The following is a 19458-nucleotide window of genomic DNA, read 5'->3' on the forward strand; positions in this document are numbered from 1 at the left end:
GCCGTATATAGGATACCAAACCAGCGCAAATATTGGCGTCGCCGGCTTTTGCGGGCGACGATTTTTATCGGATCGACCCCTATAATTCCCAGGAACTCTGGGTCTCATATTGGTCTGATCTAAATTTAAAACCAAAAGCATGTAGCTGGTAATACTTCTATTCTAAACCAATTCCTACAAGGCCAAGAACAAAACTAGGATGGATTTAAGGCTCTGATATGAGTTCTTGACCTCCTAGTGGAGGAAAATATATCCCATATGTTATGGAGGACTATAGACCATCATTTTACGAGAGTCTTAGGTCTGAACATACAAGTACGCATCTGGAAGACTTTGGTTTCCCTTTAAAGGGACCAATCAACCAAACTGAAATGCACATCTCACAAAATGCTGGTAGAATGTGGTATATCTAAATATGCCGTACATGCACAGTAAAACCTCTAAATAAACCAGTGATAGTATTTATCAACCCTTTGAATGCTAAGCACTTTCCCACCTGGGTGCTAAGCTGATTTAAGTTTTTTTTTTTAAATATTTATTTTTTCAGATCCCCAAGACTTATACCGTTTGAAAGGTTAGGTGATTACCTTCCCAACAGTGGGTCTTGGGGGTCTGTAGTTGCTTAGATACAGGCTTCTAAGCAGCATGCCCTCTTTCCCTATACTTTTCTTTTTTTTTTAAATAGTTGCACAGTGACATCACATCATTTTGCGTGATGTCACTGCGCAAAACGTGAAGCCTGTCACTATACAGGCCCGATCGGCGGGGTAGGAGCCCCCAGATCTCCCTCAAGGTGGGAGAGTGCTAGCAGCAGCTCTGAACCGTCGTTAGCACCCGAGTGGGAAACTATGCAATGGCTCAGAGCCGTCATTAGCACTGAAAGGGTTAAGACACATTTTTGCTAATATAAGCATAATGGCTAAATGCTTCTATTCAAAATAAAGCATCAGTGATGTGCACTTCAGGTTTGGCTGGAATGGTTACATTTTACCATCCAAATTCATATTTCTTACCAATCTTAGAAGAGTAAGGTAATAGATAGCAGACAATGTAATGTTTCACATAATCCTAATCAAAGTGAAGTTTTAAGTTGTCTGCACCAAGTGTGGCTATTTCAGTTTTTATTGTGTTATGGTGTTACAAGTACATGTTTGTTTTTTGCTAGTTTTTTACTTTACCAGAAAACTACTAATCTTTCAATATGTTAACAAACTGTTTAAATGCATTTTTGGAACGATTTATTTGTACTTTGAAAAAAGCATCAAATGTACACCAGTTTGCTGTAGATCACATTTTCTTACAATACTGTAACTGTTCCTCCAAGCTATGCCACAAACCTTATGCTTTGTCACAACAGAATAAATGACTAACCAGAGGTAAGCAACTTTGGGAATCTTAGATCAGGAAGATGTTTGCATGCAAAAATCAGATGTAATATACAGTGGCAATCCTAAATAGCAAAACACTGGCAGCCCCCAACAGTATCTGAAAGCAGCAATATGCTTTGCCAAGCTTACTGAGCACACCATAGCTCACTACCTGGCTTAAGATAGATGGTTACTGAACAGTCTATCCCATGGGTCTGTGTGCAACTGATCACTAAAATAAGCATGACCATTAGTAGATTGTAAGGGCAGGTGACTATTGTTCGTCTTGCAACAAGAACAGGAGATTTTGCACGAAGTTCTAAATAGGTAGTGGCTTCTGCTGCACCATATGTTAAAGTAAGCTACCCAAAGGGAATGAACCTAAAGACAGGATCAAAGTTTAATTATGTACAATTGTTTCCTTGCAGTATATAAAAGAATAATCCAATTATTCCAGCTTTTGATTTTTAAATTAAAAAAAAATTAACCAATTTTATACATTAAAAAAAAGTAGAACATTCAACACAAGACCTGTTTGGACTACACATATCTACAATGCATACAAATTAGTTCCACATAAAAACTTTAAATGATATTTCACTGAATAAGTAGCTCCACAATGGCAGAGAATCTGCATTTATTGCTCAAATGCATATGGTGCTTTTTGAAGGCACTGCGGTATGGATTAGAAAACTTGGAATGACCTTGGTGAAATAATCTGGAATGAATCAGATGACGAGTCATAATAAAATTGATATTCTGGAACAGGCAGTTATGTGAAATCCGTTTTTCTTTTTTTTTGTCCAGGTCAACAGATCAAAACAGAGTTCATTTTATACTTCACAGGAGAACAGAAGATGGTCTGGCGTTGCCGTCTCTTTACATGCCCATCCTTATACTCTGAATGATCTGGAAAATGGCTGCAGGAATATAAATTAATTGGGTTAGATTTTCTTGTAAAAAAAAAAAAAAAAAAGTCTATTTAAAAGCTCTAACATCCCATGATCTCTACAGCAAAGAAAGTTTGTGCCTTGAAAAACATATGGTTCCCTGCTTAACTGTACCACAAGCAAAAGAGTCTTCCCCCCCCCCTGCCAAAAAAATATATCCTAACAACTTTGAACTCATGACCAATAAGGTAAAAAAAAAAATTTTTTTTAAAAAAAAAGTGATCTTAACCCTTTTCCCGTAGTTGGGTCTTTCCATGCCGTCCTAACTGCGTTGGGCTTTAGCAGCGCTAGGACAGCATGGAACGCCCTATCCGATTTCAATTTGTTTACATCGGAACGTTGTTCCGATGTAGACAAATTAACCCCGGCATAAATGTTTTGTGTACAAATTGTGCTTGTCCCACACACTCCTAATAAGTCAAAAAGTAAAATCTGTAACCTATTTCAAAATGCTACAAATTTAATGTGCAGCACCTGCATGTTATAGAGTTTGCTTTTAGTCTCAGGCAGAGCGTGGAACAAGAACTTAAGTGATCGTTTCCCTTTTCTTTTTAAAAAAAAAAAAAAAAAAAAACACGACATGAAATGTTCATGATTCAGATAGAGCATACAATTTAAAAGTTATACCGAATTTAATTCTAATCAAATTTCCTTTCTTTAAAAGGGACACTGAACCCAATTTTTTTCTTTCACGGTTCAGAAAGAGAATGAAATTTTAAGCAACTTTCTAATTTACTCCTATTATCAAATTGTCTTCATTGTCTTGGTATCTTTATTTGAAATGCAAGAATGTAAGTTTAGATACCGGCCCATTTTTGGTGAACAACCTGGGTTGTCCTTGCTGATTGGTGGATAAATTCACCCACCAAAAAAAAAAAAAAAAGTGCTGTCCAAAGTTCTAAACTAAAAAAAGCTTAGATGCCTTCTTTTTAAAATAAAGATAGCAAGAGAACGAAGAAAAATTGATAATAGGAGTAAGTTAGAAAGTTGCTTAAAATTGCATGCTCTATCTGAATCATGAAAGAAAAAAAAATAATTGAGTTCAGTGTAAGAGCATACGTAGATTGGTAGTGTGCTTGTTTCTGGAGCACCAAGTAGCACAAGTTGTGCAAGAATTTGATCACTAGATGGCCCCATAAATCTGTTATATATAAAAAAAAAAAATCAATTAGAAATGTAATCTAAATAAAAAAGTAAAAACATTGTGAGTGTTATGTCCCTTTAAGACATATTAGGCATATGGATAACTAGTAGCAGGACGAGCCTCTAGTCTTCAAAAACAAAAAAAAACACCATCAGACTATGGAGGGTTTACAACTCCCATGACCCTATAATACTAGAAAAAGTACTACTAACTTGTTACTTTTTACACAATATATGTACATACAGACACACTTGACACTTATTTCAAAAGATGGAGCCAAACAACTGTTTGATGTATTTCACTAGTTTCTTAAAGTGATTGTAAAGTTGAACGACAAAGCCTAGTATTTACAAATACTCTTAAAAACACGGGCACTTTAAGTCATTAACAAAAAAAAAAACAAAAAAAAGTGTAATTGTAAATACTTACACCTTTTTGTTAATGTAAACTTACCGCCGATCCTCCTCCGGCATCTCCTTCAGTATTTAGCATATTGATGTCGATCTGGCTTCCTCCAATTGTTGTGTGCCTCACGAGCTGGACGCCAAAGGGGGTACACAGCGATTGGAGGAAGCCAGATCGACATCAATATGCTAAATACTGTAGGAGATGCAGGCGGAGGATTGGCGTTAAGTTTACAGTAACAAAAGAGGTAAGTATTTTAAAAAAGAAGCATAATTGTAAAGTTTAATGACTTAAAGTGCCCATGTTTTTTAAATAATCATTCAACTTTACAATAACTAATTCCAGTTTCCAAGGAACACTACACAAGGTAAATTTTCCTTTGTAAACACAGGTGGCAGCCTAAGTAGAACAGCTGATGGGGGGGGGGTCTTTTTGATGGTACATTAGGACAAGAATAACTAACTAATCTACTAAAAAAATATGCAAAGTTGTAAATAAATATTCTTAATTATGTTAATATAGGAACACACGTCATGTGGCATTTAATAAAGAACAGTAGGTTTATTCTTAGCTTCTATGATGGCGAGCTATTAAAATCGGCATTCCATATGGCAACATAAAAGCAAGGTAAACTTGAGTGCAACAAAATAAACATATCAAAATATTGCTTTCAATTTAGCTGTGCCAATGACAACCTTTCTTATAATGTGCCTAACATAAGGGTAACATACATCACCTGTATGATAGAAGTCACGGGTATGTTACCATGGGCACAACAAGCATTTGAAACCATACATCCAAATCTCAGTTTAAGAGATTATCACTAATGATATGACAACCACATTTTTAAGCCTGTATTTCTTAGTCTCTGTTTTGACTAGCAAGCTTTTTAGTAGAAAGACTTGCACAAGTGACATCTAATCTACATACAGCCATGAACTCTAGAATTATTTTACAACTGAACTTGCTGTGGTCTTTGTGATATGCTAGAGTTCATGTCAATATGTAGATTATAAACTAAAGTGAACGTTTTCAGAACACATGGAAGGTTGAGGAGAAAATAGGACTTAATGCACACATTATGAGCACTATAATAAAACTATTTAAAGTGAATGTAAATTTTGATGTTTAAGTGCCCGGTTTTTAAAACTTTGATTAAAAACAGGGGCACTTTAATTCATCAAAATTTACATTTCACTCCTGTTGTGACAAAAACCTGTACCTTTAATCTTCACAGCAGCTGCTGCTTCCTCCGGTCTCACAAGCCATTTCTGATGTCAGAAATGATTGATAGGTCATCCTCCAATCACAGATTCCCCCCCGGGGGATTCAGTGTCTGATTCACTGCTGTGATTGGAGGAAGCCAGATACCTCATTTTAGACCCAGGAAGAGGCTTTGAAACAGGTGGAGGAAGCTGGAGCTGCTGTGAAGATTAAAAAGTAAGTTTATTTTCACAACAGGAGTAAAATGAAAATATTGATGAATTAAAGTGCCCCTGTTTTTAATCAAAGTTTTAAAAACCGGGCACTTTAGCATCAAAATTTACATTCACTTTAAGTTGTTAGTTACAGCAAACGAAACTTTAGGAACCATATAGGTTGTATTACAATTTGATCGTTTTTTTAGATTGCTCCCAAATTAGTCTCTAGGTCAGCAAGTATTGTCATCACTAAGAATCACACTAACATTTACCAATGAACACATTATCTAACTGAGTAATACTGGTAAATGTATATCTAGCACTGGAATAATAATTATCTGTACTATGTATCTATTAGGAGGTACGTTAGAGACAGTTTTGATAGCTGATTACAGCGGATGTTAGTGTAGTAATAGGGTGAAGATCCAGAGTAGGTGTTAGATTAAGCGAATTAAGCATTTACTAGCTAAAGAGTTTAATTAAAAAAACTAAAGTACCTATACAATATATACTTGCCAGACAGCCAAGAGAGCAAGTCAACCGAACAAATGGACTTTATTGTAGACAACTACTTACCAGACCCACACACCACGAAGATGAAGAGAGCCAGTAACCAAGGTCCCACTGACGATTTTTCATCTCCCACACTCCTCTGTAGGGAAAGAAGCAGGTTAGATAGAATATACAAAGCCTTCATATAACCACACTCACCATATGTAACGCACACACAGTATCAAAGTGTTTCTCCAGCCACCCAAACATACCGCGGTCTTAGCCACGTTGCCTCGCTGTGTTATGTTCTTGCTGTGCTTCTCGTTAGCCATACGGATCCTCTGTTTAGCTACCATGGCTAAGGTTCAGACAGCGCGATACGGAAGAACGAGGGGCAAATTAACCGACCGTTACCCTCCTGGGTGTGAGTAGTAAATACCGACTAGCAGAGCTGCCAGCGTAGGCAATTTCACTGGACACGCCCACAACCGGAACTACGTGTTCGCCTTGAGAAGAGCACGTAATCAAACCTTGTCAAATAGTTCCTCTTACTTGCTGTGCACTGCAATGTTAGGGAATATGAAAAATGTGGAAACGTGTATGTCTAACAGCTGACACAAGTGGTACACGTATTATTAACAGTTAAAGGGACATGATAAGAGCCATCATTTTATAAATGTAATATATTTAAATAGCTACATATCAACAATTGAAGACAGCGTTCACATAATCTGTATGCAAACTAAATGTTATAGAAATATTTAAACTTTTTTGTAAGTAAATTTGCATTGTTTTGCAGTTCAGTAGCGAACACATTGAAAAGCCTCTGGAGCGTGTACTGTATATTTTCCCCATCTGAAATGGCAAATAGGGACAAATACAAATAAGCTATTGCTTTGCTACCGCAATATTTAAGTAGACTGTTGCAGGGTGATCATTCAGGATTCTGCATGATACATTCCAGCTATAGAAAAAAACCTCATGCAGTACCTGAGCCTAACCTTGCTTGCCACATCCTTGCTTGGCTGCTGGTGTTAAAAGAGCACCTCCATGTTATCTTGCATGAGTTACTAAACAAGACGGTAGTGTCTTAGCTAGGCTTACCAGAAGTCCCACTTTTACTGGGATTGTCCCGGTTTGGAGGCGCTGTCCCAGTGTCCCACCCAGTTGTTCATTCTGTCCCAGTAGGGTTGCCACCTCCAGGTTTATAATCATGTGTCCGGGTTTTAGCCCTCCTGAAACCCAGACACATTATTCAAAATGACTGGACTGTGGCTCTCCAGCATAGCTGGATGCTGGTACTTTGTTACATACAGCCCTGCTTAGCTTAACGTTTGTGTCCTTCAAAGTTTACATTTAGTAATACAGGCTGAGTGAGCAGCATAGGTTTTTTTTTAATTTTGTAGTACTACTTGGTTTATTTTTCTAAGAATTTAACCCCCCCCCAACCCCTGGTGACATTGCCGGTAATACACCTTTAGGGGAATCATATGGGTATGAATAGGAAGTACAGACAGGCAGGATTTTTGGCCTGGATCTTGCTTTACTTCATGCAGGGTAGCATTTTGGCTATAATCTTCCTGCATTATGGTATAGAGTAGCCTCTTAAACAGCTTTAGCAGGTACGTGTTTCTTTTTTACTTTCATTCAATGTTGTATTTATGCCTTATCAGTATTTGGCTCTGTTCCTTAATTAGACACATAAAACACTTATTACACTGCAGATATTAAATTATGAAATTGATAATTATGAGAGTGATAATTATGGTTGATGTTTGGCATTATTTAGAATCTGAGATTTAGATTAATGATTTATTTGCCATGACAACGTAATGGTGCCTTTTTCACTAGGGGGTGGTGTTATGGTCTATTTAAACTGTGTGATTCACTTGTTTGACTGAGGAAGGGTAGAGTATCCACAAAACATTACACACATAAAAGCTACTACTTTAAAAGGATCGGAAATTACCACACCCCCTTGACCACACCCCCACTGGCACCGCACCAGGTGGTCCCAGTTTCACCTCTAAAAATTATGGTAAGCCTAGTCTTAGCAAGTGTTGGAGACAAAGTTCCTGAGTAAGATGGAAAAAAATAAGAGTTGCTGAGACTAAGGGCAATATGAAGTGTGGTGGTTAGAATATGTGATTAGAGTTGCTGAATATTATATTTTATTTATAAAACACCTTAATAGAGAATTGTACAAGTGTTAGTGGGATAATGACAACACATCCTTTAACAAAAATTTGGACAAAGGAAAGAAAGATACTGTCAATTCAGTCTTCTCACTACAGTGATCTTTATAGCCTAAAATGGGACACAGAATGACAGAAGACAGTGTCCTCTATCAAGACAGAAACTATAGGATATCTTAACACATGTTTTAAGCACTGTTATGCTACTGGATGACCAAATATGACAGACATGCCAAGTTTGGTATCAAAATAATCCCCATGATGTCACAATGGGATTGTTTAAGTATATGTGTACTGTAGATACATAACTAAAATGATAAGGTATCCTAAAACATCAGCCAGGGCATGCAATGGGGTTTATAGCCTGCCATAAAAAGAGGTGGCTACCTTCCTTGCTCACTCCGGAAGGGGCCTGGTCAGAAACCTGACCTAAGAAGAAAAAAAAGATAAATGTATTTAATGGTAAATTCAACAACATAATATTGTAATTCTACATGGGAGACTGCAGACAACAGCATAAGTGACCATTTTCCTTGCAAAGCTTCCTTGCGACAGTACAGTATTAGGCTCGCTTATATTTTCTCCTTTTGTTGTAAACCCATTTCCTTTTGCGTGTATTTATGTTTGTTAATTCCTTTTTTTTTTTTTTAAATAAATGAGCTCTATTGAAAAATCAGCATTATAGTATGGAGACAATAACATTAGACAGTACAATGATGCAGTTAAGTAACATCCATACATTATCCTGATGAAGAGAACAGAGGTGTGTATATCCCTTGATTAGTTAATTTTAGTCACAGATCTTGTCGCTGTTCAAAATCAAAAGATGTCACATTTTGATAATTGCAAACAATAAACTTTAGAAAAACAATTTACAACACAAACATAAATAGTTGAGAGAAGAGCAACTACTGTCAGCTTCAGCCACAATGTAGGAGGGGTAGGGGTAAATGGGAAGAGAGAAGAATGTTTACTCCTTTTTGTATATAAATACACTGTTACTCTTTTTTTCTGTATAATAAATGTTTCTTTATTGTGTTTTGGTATTTTTAATCTGTTAGTCTGGGTTTTTCAGTAGGATTTTCCATATAATAATCTTAAAGCAGTGGCAGCACATATAGTACAGTGTGTGTGGCATTAAAGGAGAGTTTGGACATGTTTCTGGGTCTAGTATAGACGAGAGTGTGTTTGTTAACCCTTGCACTCACTGAACTAGTGGCTAGACTGTGACAAACTGGTTAAGGTGGAAAGGGTTGGTTAATCCTTTCTGTGACAAGACAAACAGGTGACTGTTGCAGGGTGGGCTAACCTCTGTAGATCACAGATACTTAAAAGAGATTTGAAACAGTGCTCCATTACAATGTAAATATGTAAAATCAAAGTAAACATTAAAATAAACATTGTGTTAAATTCAGCAAACATCTTACTTGTTTTCTTGCAAAATGTGCAAAACCAATACTTAAAAAGTCTCTGTCTAGACACTGCCTATAGTAAGGGAAAGCAGCTGCCATTATGAGAATTTAGGTTCTCAGCTGGCTTCCCATGACATTATTTTTGCAGCAAAAGTCCTCTACTGAGCATGGGCATGAATCTGACTAAAGCTAGTGCATGTGTCTCCTTGCAACCACTTTAAAGGGGAAGCCCCTCCTTTGCCTTCCTGTTGAAAACAGAGCCACATGTGGGGCTGTAACAGAAAGTAATGGACACTATGCTATACCATTTTTTTCACCTTAATGTGTTCCAATGTATTAGTTATACACACTGCATAGTACTAAATGTATGAGAAATTGTTCTTTAATGCATATTTTTATTTGAAATAGCTGTTTTTGCTTATTAAAACCATCACCTGTTCTCCAACTTTGGGCTAAACCTGCAAGTAAAGCAGGCCTGTTAAAAGTTATCTATATTAGTTATTGAAATGCTAAGTATGACAGGGGGTTATGACTGAATAAATTACAAAAACATTCTCCCATATACCCCAATTGGGAGATTAATCAGTGCTATTTGTCTCCAATTTACATTGCTTTTTTACAGAGAAAATGTTTGTTACTCATATTTTCAGTATAAGTGGGGATACAACAGGCAAAAGTAGCTATTTCAAATAACAAATACAGGTAAAGGAGCTGTTTGCCAACAATTAAATACACAAGCTGGTAAAATGGACCATTGTGAACACATTACAGGGTACACATTTTAGAGTACTGTGGCCAACCCCCCCCCCCCCAAACAAACAAAAAAAGAAATACAAGTTAAAATAATTTAAAATGATGAATGATACATATTGCAATGATTTCTATTCAGCATAACCCACTGCTTAGTGCTTAGGAACAAACGGTTTTATATCCCTTTAAGTGACAAAGGGAAGCATTTGTAGAATGGGCTGAAATTTACTGAGGATAACACAGGGGGAGTTGCTGAGCATATCATATGCAGTAGAACAGGATTTGTGTTGCCCTAGGCATTTAAAAATATGACACCCCTTACCAACCAAAAACTAATTTAAATCAAACTTCTGTTTCATTGTTGTAACAAAACAAAAAAACTAAGGGGAGTATATACAGAAATCAGTGCATTTTTGGCAGTAACACACAGAGCTCAAGAATATAAATATTAATCTTCCAGTAAGACATACAGAACCTTTCTGACACGTTGCTACCCTCAGGCCACTGTGCTCCCTCTGATGATGTTGTGTGTCTAGGAAGCGAATAAATAAATGATTCTCCATATGTCCATAAAGATATGTGACGGATACCCCGGCTACCCCGACTGGGTAGCTCCGCCAAACGGGTCCTGCTTCCTCCCTGCCGACTGCAGCTATGTAGCTGGCAAGTGACCACAGCCTGTAGCTACCCCTGATGCCCGACAACATCAGTACTCAGGGTCCCACCCTGTGGCAGACTCCAGCTACCCAGACTAGGTAGCTCTGCCTGAGGGTCCTTCCTCTGCCTGGAACAGGCTGCTATGTAGCTCAGGAAAGTGATTCTAGCAGGAGCCCACCCAAATAACTAGACAGACTAGAATTCAGGTGAAACAAGAACTGATTTTATTGAGCAAAACACACATCTTTTATACACACACTTATCTTGATAAGAACAGAAGACAATGCCACAGTTTTCCCGCCATTCCCGCCCCTCCAGACTGACCGGCGCCTCCATAGCAACCATAGTCCCACAGAATCCAAGGACACAGTGGTGATGGTTTTGGGGTTATCCCGGGGGAGCAGCGGCACTTGAAAGCTCTCTGTCCCCAGATGCCGCAGTCCAAAAAGCGGTGTGATTCGTTATTGGGGACCGAAGATACAGCCCGTTGAATTTATGGGGGTAGGGGTGTCCAAAACCATCGGTTCCCATAGCAGCTCCCCTCCGGTAATTCCCCTACCTCTTGTCCTCCCTAGGGGCTACTAATCCCCAAAAGAGCGGAGCTCTGGGGCACATGGTTGCTGGAGTGACCAGGGGTAAAGTTAGCTGGTGTCCTGCTGTCCTGTGACCGACCGGGAGTTCCAGGAGCCCAGCCAGCCTAGAAGGGTTTATCAGGTCATAGACCAGCTCTTCTCTAAACAAGTTTGGAACACAAAACTATGCAAACAAAAGCTTCCAGAGATTGCGGTTGCTCTGAGGAGCCCAAAACCACTGAGAAACAACAGGGGTGAGGTTGTAGGGGGGTGGGGGGTAACCTTAGCTGTCTAGTATCCTTGACAGATAATCTCCATAAAGAGGTCACAAGTGACAATAGCCATGTTATGCATAATCTTTGTTTACCATAAATTACCAGTAACCCACTAATTTGTTAGAGCATGTAACTGTAACACTATTAACCCTGCACTACTGTATGTTTAACCCCTGCAAAGGGGTTAATCACACAGTATAAATGCCTCTTGAGACCTGCAGAACACTGCCGGTCCCAAGCAGAAACCACCAATCAGCAGTGCTAGTTGCACATCTTAGTTGTGCAACTAACACTGATAACTGGACCAGGTGGTTCTTCTACAGTCTGTTTGGGGTTAAACTCACAGTAGTATAGGTTAACAGGAGTAAGATTACCTGTTCAAACAGATTAGAGCATGTTATTTTTTTACTATTATAGGCCTTTTACTTTTCTCCAGTAAGACATACAGAACAGGTATTCCCCCCTTTCTGACACATTGTTACTATCAGGTCACTGCGCTCTCTCTGATGATCTCTGGTGTCTAGGAAGAGGGTGTATGATTCCCCATGCACACCTGATAATCTCCACTAAGGGGTCACATCTGAAAATAGCCACATTGCATAATTGTATTTAGCTCAGCCCAGCACAAAAAAATACATTTACTGGGGGTGCATACAGTAAATTATGAGGGAATGCATGGAGGGGTAATTGTGACCCCTCCTTCAACACCAAAGATTCCTTATTTATGTCTAGAAATGAGGCCCATTTTGTTTCTTAGGTATTTGATTACGCTCCATGCAAAATAAGATGTCTCATTTATGCTTATCTATCTACTTTATCAGTTTTTGATTAATCAGCTGACATTGTCATACACGATTTGCCTGATGTGCTACAAGTTCCAATTTTTTTTAATCATAGGCACTCAATAAACATTGATGACAGATTTTAAACATCAGCTGTAGAGCTTCTGATGTTTTGTGGTTGCTGATATTTTCCAAGCACCTTAAAATTAATCAGGAACGGTAAACGCCTTCTAAGTAGAATGCATGTCTGTTATCTTGCTATAGAATAACATTTCAGCCAAGTCTAAACATTAAAAAAAAAATAACATCATGTTTTCTGCAACTGTTTTTTAATAGCAAAACTCCCCCATCACTTGCTTCAATTGAAGGACCCAACCTGGGCTTGAGCCTCCAGTTGCCAAGGCTTGTCACAGTCATTATGTTAGTATAAAGTGCTTTGCTTTACAGTTCATATCTGTTAAAGCCAATAAAAGACAGATATGTAGCAGAGTTAGAATTGACGTATGTGGTATGCTATTTTAGTTTTTAAAAATGATAACATTACATGAAAAGGGGCAAAACAAATAATGATTTTATATTCCATATGGTATGCATAACTAAACCTTTTATATTAAAATTGAATTGTGTTTACTTTCCCTTACCAGCTTTGTCCATCCTAAGACCATGTCACCCTCCAATGTATTTTATCTTGCCATTCACTACTAAATGTTTACAGGATGCAGGTGTGAATTATTAGTACTTTTATTTCATAATAGTATCACATTTTAGCTCCCAGACCATGTACAGGGACATATGAAGGAAGAGGATGCCTTTTCAAATGAAGGGTCTCATGCTCCTGTAAGATGCTGGAGACCGCTGTTTAAACCCCCCCCAAAAAAAAACTGCAACAGCACCTGCTAAACTGTGGTTTACCTAGTCAGAGAGATTGGGAACTGCTCATCTGAAAGGGGAAAATGGCATATTTTAAATGATGTGTCACTTTTCCCTCTTGGATGCAGCTTATTACCATTTAAAATGCTAATCATTTGCCCTACTAAAAAACAGGTAATACCTTGCAATAGAGGAGGGGGGGGGGGGGGGCTATGACAGAGCCCATATCTTCTCCCCTGATTCAACTACAGAGAATTCCCCTTTTAAAGGGACAGTCAACGCCAGAATTTTTGTTGTTTAAAAAAATAGATAATCCCTTTATTACCCATTACCCAGTTTTGCATAACCAACAGATTTATATTAATGTACCTTTTACCTCTGTGATTAACTTGTATCTAAGCATCTTCTGACATTCCCCTGATCACATTACATTTTATTTATTATCTATTAACTTTCATTTTAGCCAATTAGTGCAGTGTCTGCCAAAAGCCACGGATGTGATCACAATGTTGTTATTTATATGGCTCACATGAACTAGCTATCCCCTGCTGTGAAAAGCAAATAAAAAAGCATGTGATAAGATGTGGACTTCAAGGGCTTAAAAATGATCATGAGCCTGCCTAGGTTTAGCTTTCAACTAAGAATACCAAGAGAACAAAGCAAAATTGGTGATAAAAGTAAATTGGAAAGTTGTTTAAAATTACATGCTCTTATTTAAAACATGAACTTTTTTTGGACTTGACTGTCACTTTAAATAAAGGGGTTACATCCACCTCTAATTTTCAGGTGATTACATGTGGTAATGGCAGGTTCCCAAGTATACAGCCCCCTGCAATGTTTGATGAAGGGGAGGGGGCACTTTTGGCATTCACCTATCTGTATTTAACCCCTTCCTTACGGCTGCCAATCCATACACTGTATGTACTATGTAGGCTATCCGTGTCGCTTCCAGGATTGGAGAAGCGTGTGTCTCGTTGCCAGCAGCAAGACTTGCTATTTTTTTTAATTTTTTATTGAGATTTAAATAATAGTTACAGTTATATTTTTTTAAATCTATAATAATAAAACGAAACTACATTTCAAAATCAAAGAACACATAAGACATCCCTATTTCTGCATACCTCACTGATGATACAATACATATGACAACATAATACACACTCTTTGAGTGTTAAAAAAAACCCTCTCCTAACAAGCGATCGTTGCTGTCATTTTCAATATTAATTTCCTATCCTTTTAATTATGCAGCTTTACGATTACGAGAACAGGTGTCATTAAAAAAAGCTAAAACAAAACACCACTGAAAGCGAATGCCTATTTTTCCCAAATATGTGTAATTAATTTTCATTCATAAAATGCAAGTCTAATCTACTTATGGGACAAGTAAGAAGTAACTATGAGTCACCATCTACAGTTCCCTTCAGCGGTAGGATACAGAACAACACCAACCACATTTCATTGTATGTGAATCCGCGCCACGTGACGTGTTCTCTAATGGCTACGTGTATCAACCTATGACTCCTCCCCCGATTTGCTTACGTCACTTGCCCCTTTCCGGCTCAAGATGGCGCCACCCACGCCGCTACTGGCAGGTTCGTGCCTCATGTGTTAGGGAAATGCCGACAGGGCTAGTGGTTTGTGGAAGTTAGTGATTGTGTCACGTTTTGACAGTATGTCTTGCTCACTATGGTTTCTGCAGGGTCCGTTTGGCAACCTGATTAGCCCATGAACGGTGTATCTGTCAGTCATCGCTTTTTACAAGTTTTCACAGCATCGCTGATAAGTGTATAGTGCGCAAGGTGTTATACATACATGGGCATTTCTTGGTTTATAGTCATAGCATTCATTCAGCGTTTGCTGGGACTTTGGACCACATTAAATATTATTAAATAATTTTAGTCTTTGGATTGTGCTGCACAGTCTTAATGCAAACATGTATAGCACCAATAGCTGCATGCATATTATTTCCTGAATATATTTGTTTTAGTTTGTGCGTTTAAACTATCTAAATGTTAATAGCATGCCCTTTATCAGCCCTGGCTATGTGTTTAGCATTCCAAAATGGGTTCAATTTGTATGTAAAGTTTTGGAGTAGCAATTAGCTTTCAATCAGGAAACCTTTTGTGAGCCAATCAGGAGCGACCTCAAATATCTTTTCAAATGAGTGGTGGCCTTAGAGCATAACTCCCCCCCCATCAGATTGTCATTTTAAAAGTGTATTTACTGTGATCTTTATGACCTTATCCCTACGAATAATGGACATGTGGCAGCACAAGCATTCCTGTATTGTTCTTAAAGGGACACTAAACCCAAAAAATTCCTTTTATGATTCAAGTAGAGAATACAATTTTAAACATTCCAATTTACTTCTATTATCTAGTTTGCTTCATTATTTAAATATCTTTTGTTGAAGAAATAGCAGTGCACATGGGTGAGCCAATCATATGAGGCATCTATGTACAGCTACTGAGCATATCTAGATATGCTTTTCCAGCACAGCATATCAAGAGAATGAAGCAAATTAGATAATAGAAGTAAATTAGAAAGTTGTTTAAAATTGCATGCTCTTTCTAAATCATAAAAGAAAAAATTTGGGTTTCATGTCCCTTTAACTTTTTTAATGTTGCGAGCTAGATAACCCATTCTCCAGTGGTGGGCTATTCTCTGTTCTGAGGTTCCTCCTGTATCTTGCATAGAAAATGTCCTAATTTTATCCACAGAAAACATGCCTCCTGTATTTTACCTATTCCCTCCCCACCTCTCCGAAAAAAAAAACCTCTTTACACTCCAAATTTCTTTACTCTGTTGCATGCCCGGCAAATTTTATGCTTTGAGTCCAAAATAAAGGACAATTAAACTTGACATTTCAACAACTTATAAAATGTTTAATTATTGCAAGTGAAACATTATTGCAATATACATGATTCATTATTTATTTGGTTACCTTTTGCTGTAAAATAAATCTAAAATGTGTGATTGTTTCACTTTCTCCCAGGGAGGTTTGGGTTAATACTTAAAGTGAATATCAATTTAGATGAATCGGTGCCCGTTTTTTTAATAATCCTGTTAAAAACAAGGGCACTTTAATTCATCAAAATTTACATTTCACTTGTTTTCTTCAAATACTTACATTTTAATCTTCACAGTCGCTCCAGCGATTGCCACGGCTTCCTCCACTCACGGCTTCCCCCCCTGCCAGGCCTGAGGCAACGCCGTGATTGGAGGAAGCCGGATTCGTAATTTTGGACCCGCAAAGAGGGCTTGCGATGGGCGGAGGAAGCGCTGCAGCGGCTGTCAGGATTAAAAGGTAAGTATTTGAAGAAAACAAGTGAAATGTAAATTTTGATGAATTAAAGTGCCCATGGTTTTTAATTGGATTATTAAAAACCGGCCACCGATTCATCTAAATTGACAATCACTTTAAAGGGATACTGAACCCAACTTTTTTTCTTTCATTATTCATATAGAGCATGTAATTTTAAGCAACTTTCTAATTTTATTTGTTCTCTTGGTATCTTTATTTGAAAAAGCAGTATTGTAAGCTTACAAGCCGGCCCATCTTTGGTTCAGCAATAGCTGATTGGTGGCTAAATTGCAAGCTCTATTTGAATCCCAAAAGAAACAAAATTGGGTTCAGTATCCCTTTCATACCACCTTACATAAGGGCAGACTTCCCCAGTGTGTCTCAATTGCTGAATATTAGTTTGTGATTGGTTAGCAAAGATACTTTTGTTCTGGGAGACAGGGAAATAAGCGAAATTAATAAACATAAAAAAAAATAAAAAAATACTCATTTGACAAAATAAAGCTGCAGTTTTCATTGCAAAATTATCATCCAATATGAAGGTTCAAAATAATGTAGTTTGTAATTTGTGTTTAGTGATCCTTTGAAGGGACAGTCTAGTCAATATTAACCCCTTAACGACACACGTCATACAGGGTACGTAATACACAAACTGGTTGTTAGGGGTTTAAAGCGGCTGGAAGCAATCCTGATCACTTCCAGCTGCTTTTAAGGTATTTCCGTGATGCCTCGATATTGAGGCATCACTGCAATACCTTTTTTAAAACACTGATGCAGAGAGAGCCATCCCTGGATCACTTCCTGTCAGAATAGTCCCGGTGCGCGCACACATGCAATCTGCACTAATGTTAATTTAAGTCTTGGTGGAAGCGGGTATTGGGAGAGGGAGGGGGGGAATTATGTGTTAAAAAATGGATCTGGGAGAGGGGGGGTGTTGAGGAGGGCAGCTACAATACAGGAAAATAAAAATTTATATATATAAAAAAAGCACACATTATTTTGAAAAGCTGCCAGTACCCAAAATGGCACTGAGTAGTGAGAGGGGGGGAGGATTAGAGAGCTGGTTGGGGGGGCCTCAGGGAGGTTGGGTGGTAAGGGGGATCCTACACTGCAGAAAATATATAATTTTAAATAAAAAAAAACCCCACAAACTTATATATATATATATATATATATATATATATATATATATATATATATATATATATATATATATATACACACACAGACACACACACACACAGACTTTCTGCCAGAACTTAACTTAAAGGGACACTGGACCCAAATTTTTTCATTTGTGAATCAGATAGAGCATGCAATTTTTTTTTTTTTATAATAATTTTTATTTGTATCCAACAAGAGAGTTTTAATACAATTTTACATAGCAGAAATTTATGTACATATTCACATTTAGCAATGATCAAATGATACTTTATTATAACAGTCCTTGTTTTCCTATGTACACCTAGTTGTTGGATTTTTTTTTTCTTTTTTTTCCCTTCTTTTCCCTTCCCCCTTTTTCCTTTCCCTTTTCCCCCCCATTGTCCCCCATCTTCTTCTTTCGTTAAGTTACTAAGTTCTCTCGCTAATAGTGGGAGAAGCAAAACAACCGGGGGAGTAATATGAATATGAGAGAAAAAAAAAAAGAGAACATACTTTAGATAGGCATTAAAGAGTTCCAGGTGTCTGCACTAATTTATTGCCATAGGCCAAGTAGTACCAGTTCTGTGTTTCTAAATGGGTATATTATATATTCTATTTCAGATAATGATAGGTTCCGGTTGAAGATTGACCATTTTCCAAAAAATTTAATAACATCGTTTTCGTCATTTAGATTAGTGTTAATCTGTTCCAGGATACATTGTTTTTTGAGATAGCTTTTGACCTCTTGGATACTGGGGGCTGTCCTACATTTCCATTTTTTGAAAATCAAATTTCGTGCTGCTAGTATGACTAAATTAATAATTTTAGTATTTGCAGAGTGGCCTTCCGGTTCTTTTCGAAGAAATACAATATCAAATGGTAACAGAGTCAGAGGAGAGATCCCCATTGTCCCAAACCAAAATTGTAATTTCATCCAGAATTGATGGATAATTGGGCATTCCCAAATCATATGAATAAGATTGGCCGCAGGAAGCGAACATCTGGGGCAGGAGTTAAAGTCTAAACTTCTACATCTAGAACCCCTCTCAGGGGTGAAGAAGGTCCTAGATAAGAGTTTTATATGGGACTCTCTCCAGGAGGAAGAAAGAGTAGTTCGTGAAACCTTGTCAATTGAAAATTCAATTATTTTACTATCCACCAAGTTTTGTTGCAGGATTGCTCCCCATTTAATAGAGATGTTTTCCAAATTGAGATCTCCTTTTAGGGAGCTTAGGTCTAAATACATAGGGGAGATTGACATAAAGCCATTTTTAACTAATGTTAGCCACTTCTCTATGGGTCCCATAGTCCAATTCCAGCCAAGTTCCTCAACCAGGCCCATAGCAAAATGCCTTGCTTGTAGATAAGCAAAAAATTCTTTATGGGAAAGACCGTACTCCTCTCTTAGTGAGCCAAAGGTCTTTATACATTTTCTCTCCCTGTCTAATAATTGAGAGATGTTGTTTAACCCCAAAGTTTTCCATTTTTGGAATAGGGATGATTGAATTCCTGGTTGAAAGAGAGGGTTACCAGTTAAGGGGATAAATTTGGATATTTTATGTGTTATTTTAAGGAGTTTACAAATTTTCCACCAGGCCTGCAATGGAATAAACATGGTCTTCAGTTTTTTTAGCTCACTGGGGAGAGAGGCAACAGTACAATGGATAATTGCTAAAGGTGCAAAGGGATTTACTATGCTTCTTTCAAGCTCATTATTCG

The 19458-nt window shown here is 37.7% G+C and overlaps 2 protein-coding genes across 2 annotated transcripts in view; one reads left to right on the forward strand and one right to left on the reverse strand.

The window, feature by feature from the left end:
* Nucleotides 1-1221: 1221 nt before the first annotated feature.
* On the reverse strand, nucleotides 1222-6262 carry SERP1 (stress associated endoplasmic reticulum protein 1). Its single transcript, XM_053710035.1, has 3 exons — nucleotides 6052-6262; nucleotides 5864-5939; nucleotides 1222-2287 (listed from the first exon to the last, which is right to left on the reverse strand). Exons 1-3 carry the CDS (start codon nucleotides 6133-6135, stop codon nucleotides 2247-2249), a joined length of 201 nt encoding a protein of 66 aa, XP_053566010.1. The 5' UTR covers nucleotides 6136-6262; the 3' UTR covers nucleotides 1222-2246.
* An 8586-nt stretch (nucleotides 6263-14848) lies between these two features.
* The window catches only part of EIF2A (eukaryotic translation initiation factor 2A), a 351702-nt gene continuing 347092 nt past the window's right edge, over nucleotides 14849-19458 (forward strand). Inside the window, exon 1 of the mRNA XM_053710036.1 lies at nucleotides 14849-14884. Within this exon, the coding sequence (XP_053566011.1) occupies nucleotides 14857-14884 (28 nt within the window). The 5' untranslated portion in view covers nucleotides 14849-14856. The remainder of the gene's footprint in view (nucleotides 14885-19458) is intronic.

The sequence above is a fragment of the Bombina bombina genome, chromosome 4, assembly GCF_027579735.1.
Source record: "Bombina bombina isolate aBomBom1 chromosome 4, aBomBom1.pri, whole genome shotgun sequence".
NCBI classification, from domain to species: Eukaryota; Metazoa; Chordata; class Amphibia; order Anura; family Bombinatoridae; genus Bombina; species Bombina bombina.